The following is a 21125-nucleotide window of genomic DNA, read 5'->3' on the forward strand; positions in this document are numbered from 1 at the left end:
TTCTTATTTGAAATGTCAGTGTCTTATAAGCCCACGTGGGCTGGGCACAAATTCTGTGCATGACACTCAAATAAAATAAAATGTTCAATGTTCAGTGATTCAGTCAGTGTGGAAGAACTTGACTGGTCTGCATAAAGCCAAGTCCTAATCCCAGCTGACTAAATGTAGACCTTGAGCCAAAAACACCAATGACTTGTACATACATTATATGGACAAAAGTATTGAGACACATCGTTCTTTAGAACAGAAAAAGGCACTTCCAAAACTGGGGAAACAAAGATTGAAGCATAATTTATGTATTTAAAAGTTGTATTTCTATCTCTGTTGCACCAGTTTTGTAAGTGTCTAAAATGACTGTACCCATTTGTACAAGTCATTGTTGTTCGGTGATGTGTTTTTGGCTCAAGGTCTGGATTTAAAGTCACACCAAAGGTGTTCAGCTGGGATTAGGACTTGGCTTCATGCAGACTAGTCAAGTTCTTCCACACTGAGTGAATCAATCATTTCTATTTAAACCTTGCTTTATAGACGTTTTTCCTGAACACGGAAGTAAGTCCGACTCTTAACTGAAAGAATGCTTTGCATTTCCGGTCTGCATTGTTTCTAGTCACATTAGGGTATATTCCGAGCTAATAAACTGATGTTAAACCTATTCAAATGTTTTTAAAAAGCACATGGCTCCATAGCGCCATCACTTGGCAATGTCGCAATGACCGTCATTTGTCAGTGCCTCACTTTCATGAGTGTGTAGATGACACGAAGCAGCCGACCTTAGCTACATTAAAAACAGTTGGACGCTATTTGAATGGGTTCCTATGGAAACCGGAACAGAAAAGCATTCAATCTGACGTTAGAATTCGTAATGGCGGCGCTCATCGTTTACTCAGGAAAAAGGTCTATACACATAGGCATTGTCATGTTAGAATAGAAAAGGGTCCTGTCCAAACTGTTGCTATAAAATTAGAAGCACACAATTCCCTACAATATCATTACATGCTTAAACATTAAGAACTGTACTCATGGAAATTACTAAAGTAGTTAAACCTGTTCATTAGAAGGGGGTGTCCCAATACTTTTGGCAATATAGTGTGTATTAAATTAAAGGGATAGTTCACTCAAAAATGAAAATTCTGTCATTAATTACTCACCCTAATGTTGTTGCAAACCTGTAAGACCTTGGTTCATTTTTGGAACACAAATTAAAATACTTTTAATGAAATCCGAGAGCATTCGGACCCTCAAAGACAGTAACGCAACTGACACAATCGAGGCCCAGAAAGGTAGTAAGAACATAGTTAAAATAGTCCATGTGACATCAGAGGGTCCGAAAGCTCTTAGATTTCATCAAAAACATCTAAATTTGTGTTTGGAAGATGATCGAAGGTCTTACGAGTTTGGAACAACATGAGGATGATGTCATGTGTGTAAGTAAATAATGACAAAAATTTCATTTTCTGGTGAACTACCCCTTTAAATTAAAGTCTGCTTGGTAGAGACGCCATCAGTTTGATCAGTATGAGCATTGTGAAGAGCAGAGGCATCGCACCTGCTGAGATTTCGACACAGGGAAGAGCAGGCGAGTGTCCAGCTTGGCGTTGTACTGGGCCAGTGACTCATGCTTGTAGTGGTTGATGAGCTCCACCACAGAGAGGAAAGTAAGAGGTTCTGAGAAGCCATACTTCCCCCCGCGGTGAAAAATCTTGATCAGTTTGTTATTGCCTCCTTTCCTGGAATAAACATCACAAGGCTTTGATCGTGTCTTGTCTCTGTTAGAAATTCCTCTTGGTAATGATGCATATCAAACAAATGATACACCAGCACACCTATGCAAAGTATTCATCTCATATTAGATATCACACAAACCACTGTTAGCTCTGAGGAGGCGCTCACCTGAGGGTCAAGGTATACTCTCCCTGCACTTTGCTTGATGCGTCCCGCACCAGAAACGTACCATCAGCAGTGTCTCTCATCTTCTCGTTCACCTCCTCTCTAAAACCATGGGCATTAAATACGGATTCTTTATAGGCAAAACTGTGTGATGATCCTAATTATAGCTGTATAAGTAATTATGTCAGTGATTTACCTTGAAATTTCTCCCCAGTACCATTCAGCTTCACTCAGTAAGCTGTTGTTTCCATTGGTCACAGACGAGGCCATGGCTTTGGCTTTGGGCGGTTTAGGAGGGAGAGCTGGAAAACAAGGCAAATAAGATACAAATATTTACGATTTAAATAAATACATTTTTATTTATTCCCACAAGACTGGGGCCAACTTTTGTTTCATGCATCGTCACCATAGAAATGTCCAATGTTATATCACAGGCAGAGTGTCTCTGGAGCCACCTGTCTTGCTCAAGGGCGTAATGGTGATCACTCAGGGATCAGCCCTTCAACCTTTCAGTTACTAGCCTAGACATTAAACAACGACATTGTTTTTGCTTCTGTAGTATATTTATTATGTTTGCTGCATTTTTTTAGCAGTCCTTACTCCAGTCTTCTGTGTCAGACAATCATTCAGAAATCATTCTAATACAGTTGAGGTCAAAAGTTTACATACACCTTGCAGAATCTGTAAAATGTTAATTATTTTACCAAAATAAGAGGGATCATACAAAACGCATGTTATTTCTTTTATTTAGTACTGACCTGAATAAGATATCTCACATAAAACATAGTCCACAAGAGAAAATAATAGTTGAATTTATAAAAAAGAACCTGTTCAAAAGTTTACATACACTTGATTCTTAATACTGTGTTGTTACCTGAATGATCCGCAGCTAGTTGTTCATGAGTCCCTTGTTCGTCCTGAATAGTTAAACTGCCAAAAGTCTTTCAGGTCTCACAAATTCTTTGTTTTTTCAGCATATTTGTGAGTTTGAACCCTTTCTAACAATGACTGTATGATTTTGAGATCCATCTTTTCACACTGAGGACAACTGAGGGACTCATATGCAACTATTACAGAAGGTTCAAATGCTCACTGATGCTCCAGAAGGAAACACAATGCATTAAGAGCCGGGGGATAAAAACATTTTGAATTTTTAAGATTAGGGTCAATTTAACTTAATACTTTTGTCTTCTGGGAAACATGTAAGTGTCTTCTGTAGCTTCTGAAAGGCAGTACTAAATGAAAAAAAAAAAGATATTTAGGCAAAATAAGAAAAATGTACACATCTTCATTATGTTCAAAAGTTTACACCCCTGGGTCCTAATGCATAATTTTTTCCTTCTGAAGCATCAGTGAGCTTTTAAACCTTCTGTAGTAGTTGCATAATCCCTCAGTTGTCCTCAGTGTGAAAAGATGGATCTCAAAATCATACAGTCATAATTGGAAAGGGTTTAAATACACCAAAACACTAAAAACCAAAAAGAATTTGTGAGACCTGAAAGATTTTTCTGAAGAACAACGTGCAGCTTAACTGTTCGGGACAAACAAGCAACTCATGAACAACTATCACTAAACAAAAAACAACAACACAGCTGTGGATCATTCAGGTAACATTACAGTATTAAGAATTAAGAGTATGTAAACTTTTGAAAAGGGTCATTTTTATAAATTCAACTATTTTCTCTTGTATTTCTCTATATGTAAACATCTTTTATGTATGAAATATCTTATTCAAAAATATGTGCATTTTGTATGATCCCTCCTATTTTGGTAAAATAAATAGCATTTTGCAGATTCTGCAAGGTGTATGTAAACTTTTGACTTCAACTGTATGTTGATTTGTTTCTCAAGAAACATTTAATATTTTTGTGAAGGTATTTTTTTGTTTAGGATTCTTTTATCTTTTGTAATATTAGAAATGATTCATAAGATTACATTCATGCTTGATGAAAAAGAAAATACTTAAAGGGATAGTTCACCCCCTTCACAAAAATGAAAATTCTGTCATTAATTACTCACCCTCACGTTGTTCCAAACCCATAAGGCCTTCGTTCATCTTCGGAACACAAATTAAAACATTTTTGATGAAATCCAAGAGCTTTCTCACCCTGCATAGACAGCAGTCTATGTGACATCAGTGGTTCAACTGTAATTTTAGAAAGCTACAAGTGGTACTCTCATGAACTTGTGGTAGTTCCCTTGCTGTCCATGGAAGGTCAAAAAGCTCTCAGATTTCATCCAAAATACCTTATTTTGTGTTCCCGAAGATTAACCAAATTTTACGGGTTTGGAACAACATAAGGATGAGTAATTACTGACAGAATTTTCATTTTTGAGCGAACTATCCCTTTAAAAAAGTACTAACAACCCTATATTAAACATCTGGAGCTTGTTGTCAGCTTAGTACAAAAAGGTACAAAAATTTTCCAGATAACAATCATAATCATTAACTTTGACTTTAAAGCCAATTATTTACCTCAGAAAAAAACAACTGCCTTCATAATATCATTCTTACTATTTTGGAGATAATATAAATAGATCTTTATAGATGAAAATACAGCACTGCATTGCTATTTTAAGTCCGAGGTCTCTCACAAGGGTATCAGCTCATGTTCAAAAGATTTGAAAACACAGATTACCCTGGTAAATCCCCTCTGACAACAGTTCTGTGATTAAAATAACAGCTATTATACACAATAACGAAAATGATAAAGAATTGACTCACCGGGAGGAGTGGGCTCTTGTTCCCAAATTCTCTCCAAAAGAAGTCTCTCAACTGCAACCGCAGGAAACCCCTCATCTTCTTCTGACCTGTAAATCAAACACACAGAAATTAATATGGTTTGCACATGCGCTACTTTTCAGCAATGGGTTTCCAGAATGGGTCTCCAGCCAATAGAAATACAAGGCGCTCACCCGCTCACAGAGCCCCTGATCAGCAGAGGGCCAAAGGTTTGGCCGAGGGTGTGAATGTCAAGGCCGTTCTGCTCCGCGCACTGGCAGACCTTCTCCAGGTGTCTGAGCAAATAATGCAGCGTCAGAAGGTTCTGCAGGGGAACTTCAGGCTTCTCCAGTACCTGCAGCAGCTGCTCGCGTCTCCTCGCGGAGGGAACGTCTGTTGATGAATGACATCACTGTGAGCGCATGGGTCATCAGGCAAAGACATGGCAGACACTCGGAGCTGTTTGCTCGCTGAGTTCTGTTACTTTCTATACACGGTGCTCTTTCGGCCTGCACGGATGAGTGAAAAGTGGCACGTACCTGATTCTAGTTGCACTGCTGCCTGAAGGTCTGTATAAACAGAGGGAGGGATGATGGGGGCAGGAAGTCCCTGCAGGTACCGAATGAGAGTCTCCGAGAGTGCATGAATGTCCCACTGTCCCACGTCCAACTCCTGCAGCTCTGCACAGGGACAAATGACCGGTCACATCATGATGCACGCTTTATAAATGGCCAGTCACAGCACGATACACATTAGGTCTAATCCGATACATCTCTTTCAAACAGTTACAGAAATATGCTGGAACGTCTGGTTATTGCCGGAAAACGTCTAACCATTAACAACATTTTTTTTTGCCATACCACTCCTTGTTATCACATATTTTCTGGTATATATAGTGGAAAGCATGAGACTTTCAAAATCTAATTTAAACCCAGAAGCAATGTTTAAAAATTGTTTAAAAGTAAATAATTACAAAAAGGTTATGATGTAAAATTGATGATAGACAGACAGACAGATAGAAAAAAGTATTACTTTCTTGATATATAGATTAATAAACATTTATCTAAAATTGCACTTATTTAATTTATTCAGAATTATTTGAACAATAATATAAACAATAATAACGATACTATTTTGTAATATGATTCAATAAATATTAATTACAATAAAACATTTTTAAATAAAGACATTTTATTTAATTATTTAGGTATTTATTTATTACTTTCTTGATATATAGATCAACAGACAGAAAAATAATTATTTGCTATTTAGGTTTATCTAAACAATAAATAAATAAATAAATAAATACAGATAGATACAGAAATCGATAGATCTAAAATAATTAAACATTTAATATTCAGAATTATTTAAACAATAATAATAACAATAATAATAGTTTGTAATTTGATACAATGACTAGTACTTACAATAAAATTTTTAATAAAGACTCATTTATTACTTTATTGATATATAGATTGATAAACATCTAAAATAATTATTTAATATTCAGAATTATTTAAACAATAATAACATTCTGTAATATGATACAATAAATATTACTTACAATATAATATTTATTACTTCCTTGATATATAAATTGATAGATGGTTCGATAGATTGATCAATAGATGGATATTAGAAAGTATTTATGAATTTTTTGATATACAGATAAACAGATAGATCTGAACTAATTACACTTAATATTCAGAATTATTTAAATGATAATATAAACAATAATAAAATAATATTTTGTAATATGATACAATAAATAGTACTTACAATAATATATATTTTTTAAAGAAATCATGGATTTATTTATAACTTTCCTTTCCTGACAAAATAAATAAATAAAAGAAAAATAATTATTTACTATTTTCAATACTAAAAAGTATTCAGGGTCATTCAATAATATCTTGTAATATGACAATAAATATTACTTTCGATTAAATATTTATTATTTTATTTTAAATTAATGCATTACTGTCTATATAGATAGACAGATAGATATTTAAACAATGTATGCAAGCTGATATCTACACTAAAAAGAGCAGAAGAGAAAGACTTACAGCTACTAGGAACAACACGCAAAAGAATAAAGAAATCAAAATCCTTAAAGGTCCCATATTTTTCATGATAACTGAGGTCTAGGGGCTATGTAACTACCATATGAGTTTCAAAACAGTCAATCCACAGTAAACTGCACACAGCCTGCTTAAAGTAGCTGTTCATTTTCACGAGCCACTGTGACTTCCGCAAAGATGTGACGTCTGATCTACTCAGTCACCACCCCGAACACCAATCACGTCCCACCCTCCTTTTGTCAAACCCAGACAATATCGTGTCCATAACATTGCTGAGCAACAACAACACGGAAACTAATCTAGAAAACCCTGTTCAGTCTATAGATGTCGAAACTACATCATTGCACAGGCTTCAGAACAACGTGAATATAAGAGACCAGTGGCACGTCAACTTCAGCCTCTTTCACACAGCGATTGCGGTAAATACACGGATAATGTGTCCCATGATTTGTTCCGGAGTTGTTTGATTTGGTTCATTCAGTTGTTTTCTGGAATCTGTGCATGCTTTACACACAACCCATAAAGACATGTGACGTTTGGATGTGAGATGTAATGCGACGCGTACGTTTCACTAAACTGAAACTAACCTGAACAAACTGTGCTTCAGCGCTGTTAGTGAGGAGCTGGCTCTGTCTGATCGCTGCTTCATTCCACTTTGCACGTATTTTTTCGTTGTGAAGAGTCGCATGATAACATGCATCATCACTACAACACTGCCTTTATGGTTCTGGCTTTTGTTCACACAGCGCTCGTTCCCGTAATTTTCCAGAATCAGCGCGCATTGTGAAAGGAGCTTTACTAAAGCAACAGTTATGTAGCTTACTGCATTCGGTGTTTGAAAAAGAAAAAACATTAATGATCATTCTGAAATATCCTGTTGAGTATCAGCAGGCTAGGCTCTCTCTATGGCTCTGGGTTCAGCTACAACGATACATGACCGTAGTTACCTGTGATTGGCCTGGCTGTGCGTCACTCAGAAAACAACAGGCCAATCAGAAGAGAGACTCATGAATATTAATTAGATGGGCCAAAATCGACCTGTTTTTGACAGAGCTCCTAAAAAAGGAGCTGTAAAAATATATTGAGATGGATTTTGGCACTTATACCGCAAATATATATTCTTAAGGACATCAACAACTAAAATAAACCTTCAGAAATGTGTACAATATGGGACCTTTAAGCCCTGAAACTGAATAACTCTGACTGTCTTCTCCTGCACAGGAAGCACATACCTATGTGGCTGTGGATGAGAACTGCATTTAAACTCACCAGCAAGGCTTTGTCTGTCAGAGGCTGAAGCAGTGGATGTCCTGTATAGTGTCCTGGAGTCCAGACCTAGCAGAAAATCGAGGCATTAGCTCATCTCTCAAAAATAGATCATCCATGCCAGCTTGGATTAGAGGAGCAGTTACATCTAAACATTAAATGTAAAAAAGCCCGGCGATATAAATACATCCAGTCACGCTATCGGGAGAACTGGGAAAACAGCCCAGCTGAATCCCTGAGCTCTGCTTTAGTCTGTGAAGAAGTGAGAAGACGGCTTCAGTCAAGCCAGACAGTCCGAGCGCCGCTCAGTCTCTCGCTCAGGGGGAGAAAGAGAGGGACGGCTTACAGTGCAAGAGGAAATCTGGATGCTAATAACTGCCATATGGCGTAATAAGAAACATTTCACACATTTCATTTATTATTTTCAATGTGGAAATATCTATTAAAAAATAAAATCTATTATCAACCCAATGTGCTTTTATTTTCGTTCTTTCTTGTGGCTGGAGGCATTCTTGCTCGCTCTGGATTTGCGCTCCGCATCGTGTATCAGGTTCTCTAACGAACAAACCACAAACAATAAAGCCCTTTGCATGACATTCAAAGACACAAAAGTATTACCTGTCCGCTCAATTGCTTCGACCAACTTAATAAGATTAGGAGGAACACTTTCCGGGTGTGTGAACTGTTTGGTCAAGTCCAGGACTGGAGCAACTGAAACAACAGAGAGAAAAAAAGACAAATTCCCTTAAATCTGTTTATAACAATTACAAAGACATATTCTCTGAACATTTTGTACAAATAAGAGTGTCCAAGATAAAGAAAGGAAAAGCTTTTTAAACCAAGAGCAAATTGCTTAATTTTCAACAAAAGTTAAACTAAATCTCTTAAATGTTATGTGGTATAAACATCAAGTAAAAAGTGCCAACATTTTTCTTGCACCATGAATGCTTGGGCTGGGTAAAAAAAAAATTGAGCTCATTTTTACAAAGCGATATTGATTCTTAAATCCCAAGAATCGATAAGTCTAGCCTGATTTCAGTTGATGAACGCAACATTGTAGTGCACATCCCATCCAATAAATCGTAATAAGCTTTGTACATTGTAGTGTTGGGTATAGTCCGAGTCTTTATCCATTCGAGTCCGAGTCCAAAATGGGTCGAGTGGACTCAAGTCCGAGTCCAAATGGATCGAGTCCGAGTCGAGTCCGAGTCCAACTAAACACTACTGTTTTTCAGTATCTTAACCTTGTTTTAACCTTTACAACTACAATAAGGCAATGACAATTTAAATGTAAAAAAGTAAACCGCTATTGCATATTGCCATTTGGATTTTTTATTTCACACCATCTCATCTCATCTCATCTCCTAATTAGTGTCCTGCTCAGCAAACTTTAAAGTCATACAACAGAAGTTATAACTTATGTATTGTGACATATTTTATAGTGAAACAGCTTTTAGAATGTGAAAAATTATAGGGCAAGAGAGGACTTGACTTTATTTGCTGTTATATAGTAAATATATAAATTCAACGGGGTGGGTAGGAAGCTTAGTGAATGAGACCTGAGGAGCAGAAAATTCACCTCTTATCTCTGATTTTGGCTGTTTTGGGTTTTATATGACGAATGGAAAGACCTTAGACAGGGTTGCATTGGCATTGGCATGGCATTTAGATTTTTTTTCTTGGATAAAATTGAGGCTGTAAGGGGACAGTTTTTAAGTAGCAGTCTATGGAGGCCATGGAATAAAAGAGTAAAAAAAGTAAATTTGAGTTTATATTTCAAAATTCTGACTTTATTTTCACAATTCCGAGATTATATCTCACAATTTTGATAAGAAATGACATTCTCCCTTTTCCCCTCAGCTCAAAATCATGAGTTTAAATCCCACACTTCTGAAATTTTTCCCCTCAGAAAACTCTGTTGAGTTAATTTGAGCAATAAAGTCCGAAATACAACATATAAACATTAGGGGTGGGACGATACAGGCAACTCACGATTCAATTCTGTGGCGATATTTGGTCCACGATAATGATAATATCACGATTCGCGATATCTACGATATTCAATATATTGGAGGAAATTTCATCGATATATCACGATATATGTGACTGAAAAAGAAAAAAAATACCCATAATAAGGAAATCTTATGCATTTATTAATGCCAACATTTCCAAATTGTGCAAAGAATTATGCAATTGCATAATAACTTACTGCCTCCTGGTCTAAAATGTAAACTCTGTACAGCTAGACAGATAAAAGTGCATGAACATTAAAAAACAACATGTAAACATTAATTAACATGTGTAAACCATGATACTGAAACGTCAGTAGTAAGTTACTGTAAAGTGCTTTATGTTAACTTGGACAGTGGACACATCAAGGCATATTCTTCTTGAGGAACACTAACTGATCAGCATGCTCAACTAGCGGGTGGGTCTTTGATTTGTTTTTCATTATTTTCCGCCATTCTTCTCACTTCTCTTTTTTCTGCGCTTGTTCTCTGTTGTTGTTAGTTAACTTGTGTTCTTCACTGGCCGCTGCTTCCGCCACTTTACCCCTATTTACTCGAACAGCGCCCCCCGCAAACAGAATGGTAGATATTGGGTAGTGACAGTGACACTGACAAAGGGTAAATTAATCATTTTGTGTTGTAATAATGTCGATATCGATATTGGCCGTTAGTGTATCGATTATTTATTGCGACAGAGAGCACAACAATATATTGCAATATCGATTTTTTTCCCACCCCTAATAAACATCATATAAAAAAAATTCTGAATTGTGTCATAAAATAGGTAAATGTAATATGACGCAGTCTGCTGCAGCAGGTTTACGCTGCTGTCGCTTTAAGACCGGATGCACAGATCAGATATTGTGACACATCTGTATTTCTCCCAACAGGCTTTCAAGTACTGGCAAGACTTTTAAACACGTGCGAATACTGAATGTCACTTTCGTAATAATGTCAGTAAAATTTCCGTCAACTGTTCCTGGACTCGGCAATTATTCCCGAGTCCGAAAAGCTTGAGCCCGAGTCAAAATGCATCCGAGTCCGTGACAAGTCCGAGTCCGCTAAAAATTGAACTCGAGACCGGACTCGAGTCCGAGTACAAGTCCGAGTACCACAACTCTAGTACTTTGTTACTTTTGATATGAAACAGTCTCAGATTTTAAATTTTGTCCATTTTATTACAACACTTTAACAATAAGTGGTGTTTTCGGTGCTGTTTAATGTAGGGGGACAGCGGCACGTGAACTGATCATCTCTTCCGCTTTAATACTAGTTACAGCACAAAATAAACACGAATGAACATCCGAAGGTATGTTAAAAGAAAGAGTACAACTTCCGAAATCCGTATCCTATCTCATGTAATCGCTCAATCAGTGTTTCAACAAAAAATGACGTCAACATAACAGCTTGTAAACAATTTCACGTAACGTCACATTTACTTAAAAAAAATATATTCGGTGTACATAAACTCGTTAATCATCTAGAAAAAAAAAAATGCACTATATAGCATATTTATTATAATTTGAACTGCTTTTCACTATTTAATTTATGTTGAATTAATCTGTTAAGCTTTTATGAAAGCTGCCATTTAAATGTTTATATTTCAAAAATGAATTTGAGTAGAAAAATAATTATGTCATTGACTCTAATTTAAGTGTTTGTATCCAAATCAATACTTTTACAGAAAATTAGGCATGTACTGTACCTGATATATATATATATATATATTAAAAATAGTGGTGGGCATAGATTATTTTTTTTAATCTAGATTAATCTAGATTAAATCTTGGAATTAATCTAGATTAATCTAGATTAAAATTGCTAATTTGAATTCTGCTGAAGGCATTCAGAATATGTGTGCTACCCAAATAATGACTAAAAGTAAGTCTTTGAGAATGGTTTTCTCAAATGGTCATCTCTGTTCCATAAGATGTACTTGTGTTTACTAACTAACAATGAAATTATTTTTTCTACCTATTAGATTGTGTTTTTTTTAACATCTACACCTACCCAACCCTAAACTTAGCCCTTACTGTAATAAAAAAACAGTATTATTGTTGTACAGTGTGATAAAAAATATACATATACGTATATATATCTATGGTAGCCAGTGTTTCCCCTACGTTTCCAGCTTTTGGGGGGTGGGGATACACACCGTACTTTTATTTTGACAGGTTGCCGTGAAGTTTCTGTGTCATACAGTATGATATGATGCGAGTTTTCTCAAATGAAACGGTAAAAGTGACACTCACAACAGTTTTGGAGATTGAGTTTATCTGTTCATGCGAGATACAAATGCCAGAAATTACCGGGAGCATCACGTGTGTTTCAGTATGCGTGTAGTAAAAGCGCATCTCCACCATTCATACATACAGCTAGGCAAACGGAACATATCGGATTCATATTAAAACGGTCTTTTTGCATTTCAGTTTTCACAGACACTAGTCCATATCGCGATTTGAATTAAGTGACAGACCAACATTTGATTTATGAATCCAAAAAACGACGAATTTACGTGGCATTTCGCTATAGTAGATTCGGTTTTTATGAATGGAGGACGACGCGATCCCGTCTGTGTTTTGGCGGAGGAGACGTAAACGCGCGACCATATTCTATAGTCTTTGGTATACATCCGCGTTAAACTTTCAAGGTGAAAGTCATCATAGCTTGCGTAGTTTAGACCCAGCTCCCAACCCAAATTTGAGAATAGATTAACGGCGATATTTTTTTTATCGCCCGATAAGAGTCTCACGTTAACGCAGCACGTTAACGCCGATAACGGCCCACCACTAATTAAAAATAACCAATATTAAATAGGAAATCGAATCGCAAAATAGAATCGATCGGTTAAGAATATAACCTTAATTATTATAATTGACATTTGTGACCCTGGACCATAAAACCCGTCATATAAGGGTCAATTTTTTTTTATTTAAATTTATACGTTATCTGAAAGCTGATTAATAAATAAGCTTTTTATTGATGTATAGTTTGTTATATACAAGATTATATACAAAAGATTGTTATATACAACTATTTGAAAATCTGGAATCTGAGGGTGCAAAAAATCATAAATATTGAGAAAATCACCTTTAAAGTTGTCCAAATGAAGTTTTTAGGAATGCATATTACTAACCAAAATTAGGGTTTGATATATTTACAGAAGGAAATTTACAAAATATCTTCATGGAACATGATCTTTACTTAATATCCTAATGATTTTGGTATAAAAATCAATTATTTTCACCCATACAACATAGTTTTAGGTACTGCTACAAATATACTCATGCTACTTACAATTGGTTTTGTGGTCCAGGGTCACATTTAGGTTTTTAAAGATATTTTTTAAAATAAAAAGTCTTTTTACATAAAGTAATAAACATTAGGTTTTGGGGAATCACAGCACATGACATTTTACAACTTGCAATTATTTCTTTGTGATAAAAAGCTTATATTATCTGATATTTTAAGAGACTTATTGACTTTGACACAGTCATGAAGGTCTGTAGAGGTCCTTTTTCTGATCTAACTTCCTGTTTAATGTTTACTTTTCCAACTTTTCGGCTGCACAACATGGCTTTAATTTTAACAAAATCAACATTTTTCAAATATTAGGTTTTTTGGGGAAATAATACAAGATTATGCCAAACTATTTAATATGGTTTACCTTTTATAAGGTTTTCTTTAAAATGATAACAGGACAGCTGTATCACTGACATTTGGTAGAAATTATCAAAAAATTAATTTTAATTCACAAATTAAAAACACAGTCATTATATAAAAAGTTGCATATTTAATATATTTTATATTAATAATAGATATAACAATAATAGATCTAGACCAAAAAAAGAGCATCATGTCATAGGGATACCACAGGATTCAATTTATTTTCTAAATAAAAGGGGTGTTTCATATATCGTCAAATCCAAATCCTAAAGTGAAATGTTTCTTAACACCAGCATTTACTCTGGCACTCTTCATTGTCATTTTTGAATTGTGGTTTGCGAGATTGCAGCCTTCTCTACCTCCTGTTGTGACTCAGTGTCCCGAGGCCAATGTTTTAAATTTGACTTTGACTTGCCTGTTACCTTTTTTAAATATAGCGCTAAATGCACAGTCTTTCGTGGAATACTAAAGCTGCCAAAAGCAGCAACTGTCTAGCGGAGAAGGCTGTTGACGTGATATAATGAGAAGGCACTTCTATAAAATCTGGGTATTTTTGCACCTCAGAGCCACGTCTCCCGCTTCTCTTCTGTCTTAAGAGAGCGATGGCTTCGGGATGTATAATTGCATATGGTTTTTTATGACAGTTTTTATATTTTGCTTCCTTCCTTGCTTGTTCTATTGGTTAAAACCTCTTGAAGACCTCTTGCAATCACACAAAACTAACCAAAATAACGAAGTAGATGTTAGAGCGCATTACAAAATTGCATAGTACAAGATAATGAAATAGAATTTTAAAAACGAAACGGATGGAGCTACGCAAAGAAAACAAAAGAAGCAAAATGTCTTTATCATACAAAAGCTTTTTACTGGTGAAAAAAAGAAACCCCTAACGTTTCCTCCTGTCTTATTCCAACCCTTCTGGAGCAAGCGCTGCCTTGGCCCTTTGCGTGAGTGGAGCACAATAAACGATTTAATCAAAAATCCTGAACAAGCAAAACCCCACTGGCCGCGTGCCAGACCCTCCTTTTCAGGCCCACCACAAAGAGGCCAGAGCTTGGCTGCCTTCGCCTCCTGGCAGTGCAAAGCTAAACCACGTCTGATTATTAATTTTGGAGTTCAGACGAAGTGCCATGTCAGCACATTCCACTTTTCCACTGCACGTTAAACATGGAACTTTGCTCGCTTTTCCCTCTTACGGACAAGAAGCCTGCCTCTTCCGCCCTCGATCTTTCCTCATCTCGCACATTAACCATGATACGGACGTGAATCCATGTTCTAACCGTAATCCAGTGCTTTCTTGGGGATGTATTACAGAAACATCCTAACTCAATTCTGGAATTAAGAGTTGAAATTACCATGGTAACTAAACAAATAGCAAAGGGTTAGGTTGTTTCTGTAACACAGCCAAATTAAAAAGAAAATTAAGTTTGTTTTGTTTTCAACTTCAGACTGAAGATTTCTTTGTCAAAGTCAATTTACTTCTGAATACAAATCCAAAAAGCTGTTTTACATGTACTGACACTGATATGTACTGTTATGCATGATTATAATTTATCGAATGCCTCTATTTACAATACATTTGAACCATGGACAGAATTCAGGTTTGCACACTGTCTGGTTGTCTTCAAAGGTGACATCACGACAGCACTGTTTTTCTTCAGAAACACATTATAAATTTACTTTGATTTAAACAATGGCTTTAAAACACCTCTTCTAATGACATTTTTGTTTATTTTTTGAATTAAGATTAATTTTATTTAGAATCATTTTTATTTGAGGGGTATCTCCAAGATGATTGTTTAACTAGGCAAAAATAATACTAATCAAAATGCGATATGGACTAGTGTTTGTGAATATTAAGCCGCAAAAAACTATTTAAGTATGAATCTTGCATGTTTTGCGTTTTTTTCAGCATCTGTCGCCACAATACACGAGGACATGAACACAAAAACAATCTCTAGAACTGCTCTGAGATTCACTTCATTAGCATTAACTTGAAGAAATTGTTTGTAGCAATAGCCAAAAATACATAGTACGGGTCAAACTTATTGATTTTTCTTTTATGCCAAAAATCATTAGGAAATTAAAGATCATGTTCCATGAAGATTTTTTGTAAAATTCCTACTGAAAACATATTAAAATGTAATTTTTGATTAGTAATATGCATTGTTAAGAACTTAATTTGGAGAACTTTAAAGGTGATTTTCTCAGTATTTTGATTTTTTTTTGTTGCACCCTCAGATTCCAGATATTCAAATAGATATATCTCGGCCAAATTACCTAAATGTAACAATAGTACTTTTACTATTAATAATAAAATTATGATTAAAACTTTATTTCTTAAGGAATAGTTACCAGAAAAATTATTTACCAGAAAAATGTAAATACATACAGTATTTCTGAAATAAATTAATAAATAAATAAAATAATAATACATTTAATTCTCTATAAAATCTATTAATACGAGATGCTTTCGATTAAAATAAAAAAGGGGAAAAAATTTAATTTGCAAAAAAATAAAATAAAACAGTTTTCATAGGGCTCTAGCAAAATGTTTACAAAGTGAACTGTCCTTATATCATAATAATTAAAACACATTTTATTTCGTTTTTTTTTTCAATTAAAAAAAAATATGAATTGCATTATTTTTTGCTACTCAAATGCTATTTATTTATTTTTTAACCTGTCAAATCAACCTCATGGTGTTACTATCATGGTTAACAAACAGTAAAACAAAACAGGAAATGACATCTGGACCCCTGTATGACTGTCAAAGGGTGTCAAAGTCAATAAGTCTCTTTAAAATATCAGATAAATGGACCTTTTTAGGCATACGATTTCTCAAAACCATATGAAAGCAACATGAATACATGTGTGAACTTGAACCACAAAACCATAAGGGTAAATTTTTTGAAACTGAGATTTATACATCATCTGAAAGCTGAATAAATAAGCTTTTTATTGATGTATGGTTTTGTTAGAATAGGACTGGAATCTGACAATGCAAAAAATCTTTAAAGTTGCCTGTAAAGTTTTTCAAATTAAGTTCTTAGCAATGCATATCACTAATCAAAAATTAAGTTTTGATATATTTACAGTATGAAAATGTAAAAAATGTCTTAATGTAACATGACCTTTACTTAATATTCCAATGATTTTTGGCAGAAAAGAAAAATAGATTTTAACGCATACAATGTATTTTTGGCTATTGCTACAAATATGCCCGAGCTGCTTAAAATTGGCTTGGTAGTCCAGGGTCACATATTTTAGATTTTAGCACATGTGTTTTAAACAAAGCTGTTTCCTTTTCTTTATTGTGGACATCTTGTTGCTTGCTCTACAGGGTGGTCATTGATATCAAAATGTAAAAAACAACTTAAACGTATTTCTTTACTAATAAACAAACTAAACTATAGCTGCAAACTCAAACTGGCACAAACACTCAAACACACAGCAGGGGTTTTTGTGCAAAATACTGCTTTTAGGAAAAACAGCTGTGGCCCTCCAGTCTTTGTTGGTTTTTGGAAAGAGAACCAACTAATCATTACCCAATTATAGTCGTCTTGGTAGTCTGCATTCTGGCTGGCCTGCAACTGAACGTGCCCTGGGAAAAACAACTGCAACAACTAATGATATGATTACAGCAACAGCTTGCTTTATTCGGCTGTCACTTCTTCACAGCTAATTCAATCCTATCTGTTTATATGGTGGGATAACAGAAGTCAGCAACTTTTCTTCTGTTGTTTATCATTTCATGCCTGCTGAATTTAAGTTATACAACCTCCTACCTTTTGGTAGGCCGAACGGATCGGCTTTGCAGTTGTACTTGTGTGTGCGGTTTAGTTTTTTGCTCGACTTGCGTTCTGATGTGTTCATTAACTTCGATTCGGCCATGCTCTACTAATGGAAAATGATGTCTTTGTACTCGGTGAATATGATTATGTAAGACAACTTTCACCCACATTGCTTTGTGCAGTTCAGTAATCTGGGCACCTCATTCATGGCTAACCGAAGGCCTAGCCCATTTCCTTTCACTGGAGCTCTAAAGCTCTCGACATGTTTTAATCTTAATGCAGTGCAAACGGTATTAAGAAACACAACGCACAAAAGCTGCAACTACAACAGACAGTCTTATATAGCTCAAGTTTCTTTTTGTTGAGAATAATCGGTTTCAGGCCTGACAGGATTTCTGCACTGACGGAGTGCTACAGAAAAGGAAGAAAGAAGGAAATTCTGATAGATTAAAATATTTTAAAATATATACTACCGTTGAAAAGTTTTGGGGTTAGTACGTTTTTTTTTTTAAAGAGCAATCTTACATTAAAGCACCTAAAGTTAACCTTCAAACACTAATACTTTAATAACAAAATAATCCCCAAATAAATATCTGCTTATAAAAATAAAATAAAATAAATAAGTAAAACAAATAACTCATGAAAGTCATTCAATATCCATACATTTCTAAATAAAAAAATAAAAAATAATAAAATGCAACAATACTCTAATAACAAAATAATCCCAAAATAAATATCTGCTTTTCATACTGTACATAAATTCACTTGTAGTATTTAAAACTATTGATTTTAGTATTTAAACATCGATAAAAATATCACGTTTCAATTACCTCAGGAAAGGCATTCAATGTCCATAAATGTATTAATCAAATACAAAAAAATAAATAAATAAAAAAACTATATAATAACGTTACGTTACCTCAGAAAAGCCATTTAATGTCAATAAATTTATTAATCATATACCAAAAAATAATTATAAAATAAAATAAAATAAAATAAAATAAAATAAAGAATGTCGGAGAATGTTATGTTACATTTACTTCGGGAAAGCCATTCAACTCTACAAATTTGTTAATAAAATAAAACTAAATAAACTAAAATAATAATGTCATGTTACCTCAGGAAAGCCATGAAAATAAGAAAACAATTAAATAAATAATAAAATAAAAATATTTAAATAAATAAAATAAAAACTCTATAGAATAATGTCACATTACCTCAGTAAAACCATTAAAATAAAATAATAAAAGAATATAAAATAAAATAACTCCAGAGAAAAATGTCATGTACATTTACTTCTTGAAAGTCATTCAATACCCATACATTTCTAAATAAAATAAAAAACAAACAAATAAATAAATAAAACTAAATAATAAAACACTAAAACAATAAAAAAACAACTCTATACGAGAACCTCAGGAAAGCCATTAAATGTCCACAAATTTGTTAATAATATACAAATAAATAAATTAATTAATTAATTAAATAAATAATTCTAGAGGATAATTTTGTTATGTTTGTAAATATACTTATTATATTGTTATTTAATGTATGTTTGAAAAAAACTGTTCGGTGCTTCTAACAGCTACCGTTTCATTTTGAACAATGAATTGGATGGACTAATTTTAGTCTTTAGTATTTAAATTTTTTATTTAAACAAAATACAGAATTCAATTATTATCTCCTTTTATTGGTTATTGGCTATAACATGAAAATGGATACCAGCTTATCGATATCAGACAGAATTGTAATATCCGTTCATCCCTAGTGGCCATCATTCCCAAATTTTCTACTTCCACTATTTGGGCTGCACAATTATTCAATATAAAATTGATCATGTTTACTAAACATATACTTTTTGAATTTTGTCTGTTACAATAAAAACCATAATGTGCAGATAAATCCTGCCGTACAGTCCAAGTAACAATATAGTCAACGCAGGCCAAAGCATCATGGGAAAGATTCAGACTTTAATACAGGCTCAGAACGGAGGCCTTAACTAGCCCTCGACTAATTCTGTGAAAAGAAAGTTCAGGGTAAGGAGCCGGGGGAAAATTCAAGGGGCCTTCTCTTTCTGAGAATTGTAGTGAGTGGATAGTTTATAGCTGCCTGGAGACAGTATCAGAAGAGTCTGTGAAACAGGGGAGGAGGAACAGGCGGAGACTGTAGAAATGCCAAGCCATGGTTCACTTCAGCAAGCAGTAAAACTGGGGCCAGGAAAAGAAAAGAGAAAAAAAGAGAGGGAGAACTTCTGCCACAGGCTGTGAAACACAACCAAGTTCGACTTTGTGCACAGTTTCTGTGAGGATAGTGTTGGTGGATTTCAACTGAATCACATGAAATCTCTCTCACTGAATAAGAGCACAAAAAAGACTAACAGCTATGTTCACAATTGCATTAGCTGATATTTCCAAAGCTACGATCATTTTCACATTTTCTTTACAGATGCTTTCCTGCCATATGAACATGCTAGTTAACACAAAGTGTGTGCTGTCAAAAGTACTATATCTAAGCTTTGAGCTTTTAGAACGAATGCTTGTGTCTGGTTTACTAGTAGACATCTGTAGACACCCAACAGATTTGAGAATGGCTTTTTTTCCTCAACCAGTTTAATCAAAGTACATTTTTTAAAAGTGTGGGTCTTATGAAGTGGGACTTAAGTCTGAGAGGTCAGTCTAGATATGTGAAACAGACCAGTTATTATGTATTATGACCTAAAAAGTCACAGCTTTCAAATTGTGCTTGTTTTATCACAAAATTCAAACAATAAAGAGACTTTTTTTGTCTCGCAACACTGTTACTGCAATAGTGCAACACTGTTTTTTTTCCTCAGAATTGCATGATACAAACTCACTCAGATTTGCGAGTTATACAGTCAGTTATACAGTCAGTGAGACTTTAACTCTTAATTCAGACATTTTTTTCAGAATTGCATGATATAAACTCGAAACTGTGAAAATTCAGAATTAAAAGATTTAAACTTAACAAAATCCTTATACCAAAATTGCAAGTTATTAAGTGAGAATTGTGAGATATAATTAAAAGTAATAAAAAATAAACAAATCAATAAATTTCAAATAATTTTTTCCCCTCGGAATTGGACTTTATAGTTTGCAATTGCAAGAGAAAAAAGAATTGCAAGATAAATAAATGTGCAATTGTGAGAAAAAAAGTCAGAATTGCAAGATTTTATTCCTCAATTCTGACATTATAGCTTACAATTGCGAGTTTATACCATGCAATTCTGAGAAAACAGTGGTGATATATATAATATATTATATTTTATTGGTGGTATAAATTATTATTAGTGGTATTTTTTTCAGTGGCACAAACGGCTCCATAGATATCTCATTCAATGCATTTTTTTTTTTCTGGCAGCTTCTGTTTTAAATGTCTACATTTCAACAATAAATTATAGAAATTATAGAAAAAAATACCCTACAGCATGTGCAGTTTAAATGTTTGTATACAACTCAGATTTTTAGTGTTGATTATAATATCTAAATATGTGATTTGGAATTTAAACAAAATGTAAAATCTGAACTCAATACCCAGCCCTACCTAAAGTAATATTGGGGGGGGGGGTGCATTGCTGTCATTTTATCTTTAAAAACATCAAAAGATAATTATTTGTAAACTATTTGTAAAAGGCACTCAATCTTCATACCATCTACATACCAAGTCTCAAACGTTGCCTATC

At 34.3% G+C, this 21125-nt stretch overlaps 1 protein-coding gene across 1 annotated transcript in view; it reads right to left on the reverse strand.

Annotated features, from left to right (window-relative positions):
* pik3r2 (phosphoinositide-3-kinase, regulatory subunit 2 (beta)) overlaps positions 1 to 21125 on the reverse strand; it is a 44274-nt gene that overhangs the window by 12172 nt on the left and 10977 nt on the right. Inside the window, 9 exon segments of the mRNA XM_073848685.1 lie at positions 1547 to 1727; positions 1891 to 1989; positions 2084 to 2189; positions 4613 to 4698; positions 4804 to 5021; positions 5145 to 5195; positions 5197 to 5289; positions 7960 to 8025; positions 8564 to 8667. Coding sequence (XP_073704786.1) covers positions 1547 to 1727; positions 1891 to 1989; positions 2084 to 2189; positions 4613 to 4698; positions 4804 to 5021; positions 5145 to 5195; positions 5197 to 5289; positions 7960 to 8025; positions 8564 to 8667 — 1004 coding nt within the window.

This window comes from Garra rufa, chromosome 10 (genome assembly GCF_049309525.1).
Source record: "Garra rufa chromosome 10, GarRuf1.0, whole genome shotgun sequence".
Classification (NCBI taxonomy): domain Eukaryota; kingdom Metazoa; phylum Chordata; class Actinopteri; order Cypriniformes; family Cyprinidae; genus Garra; species Garra rufa.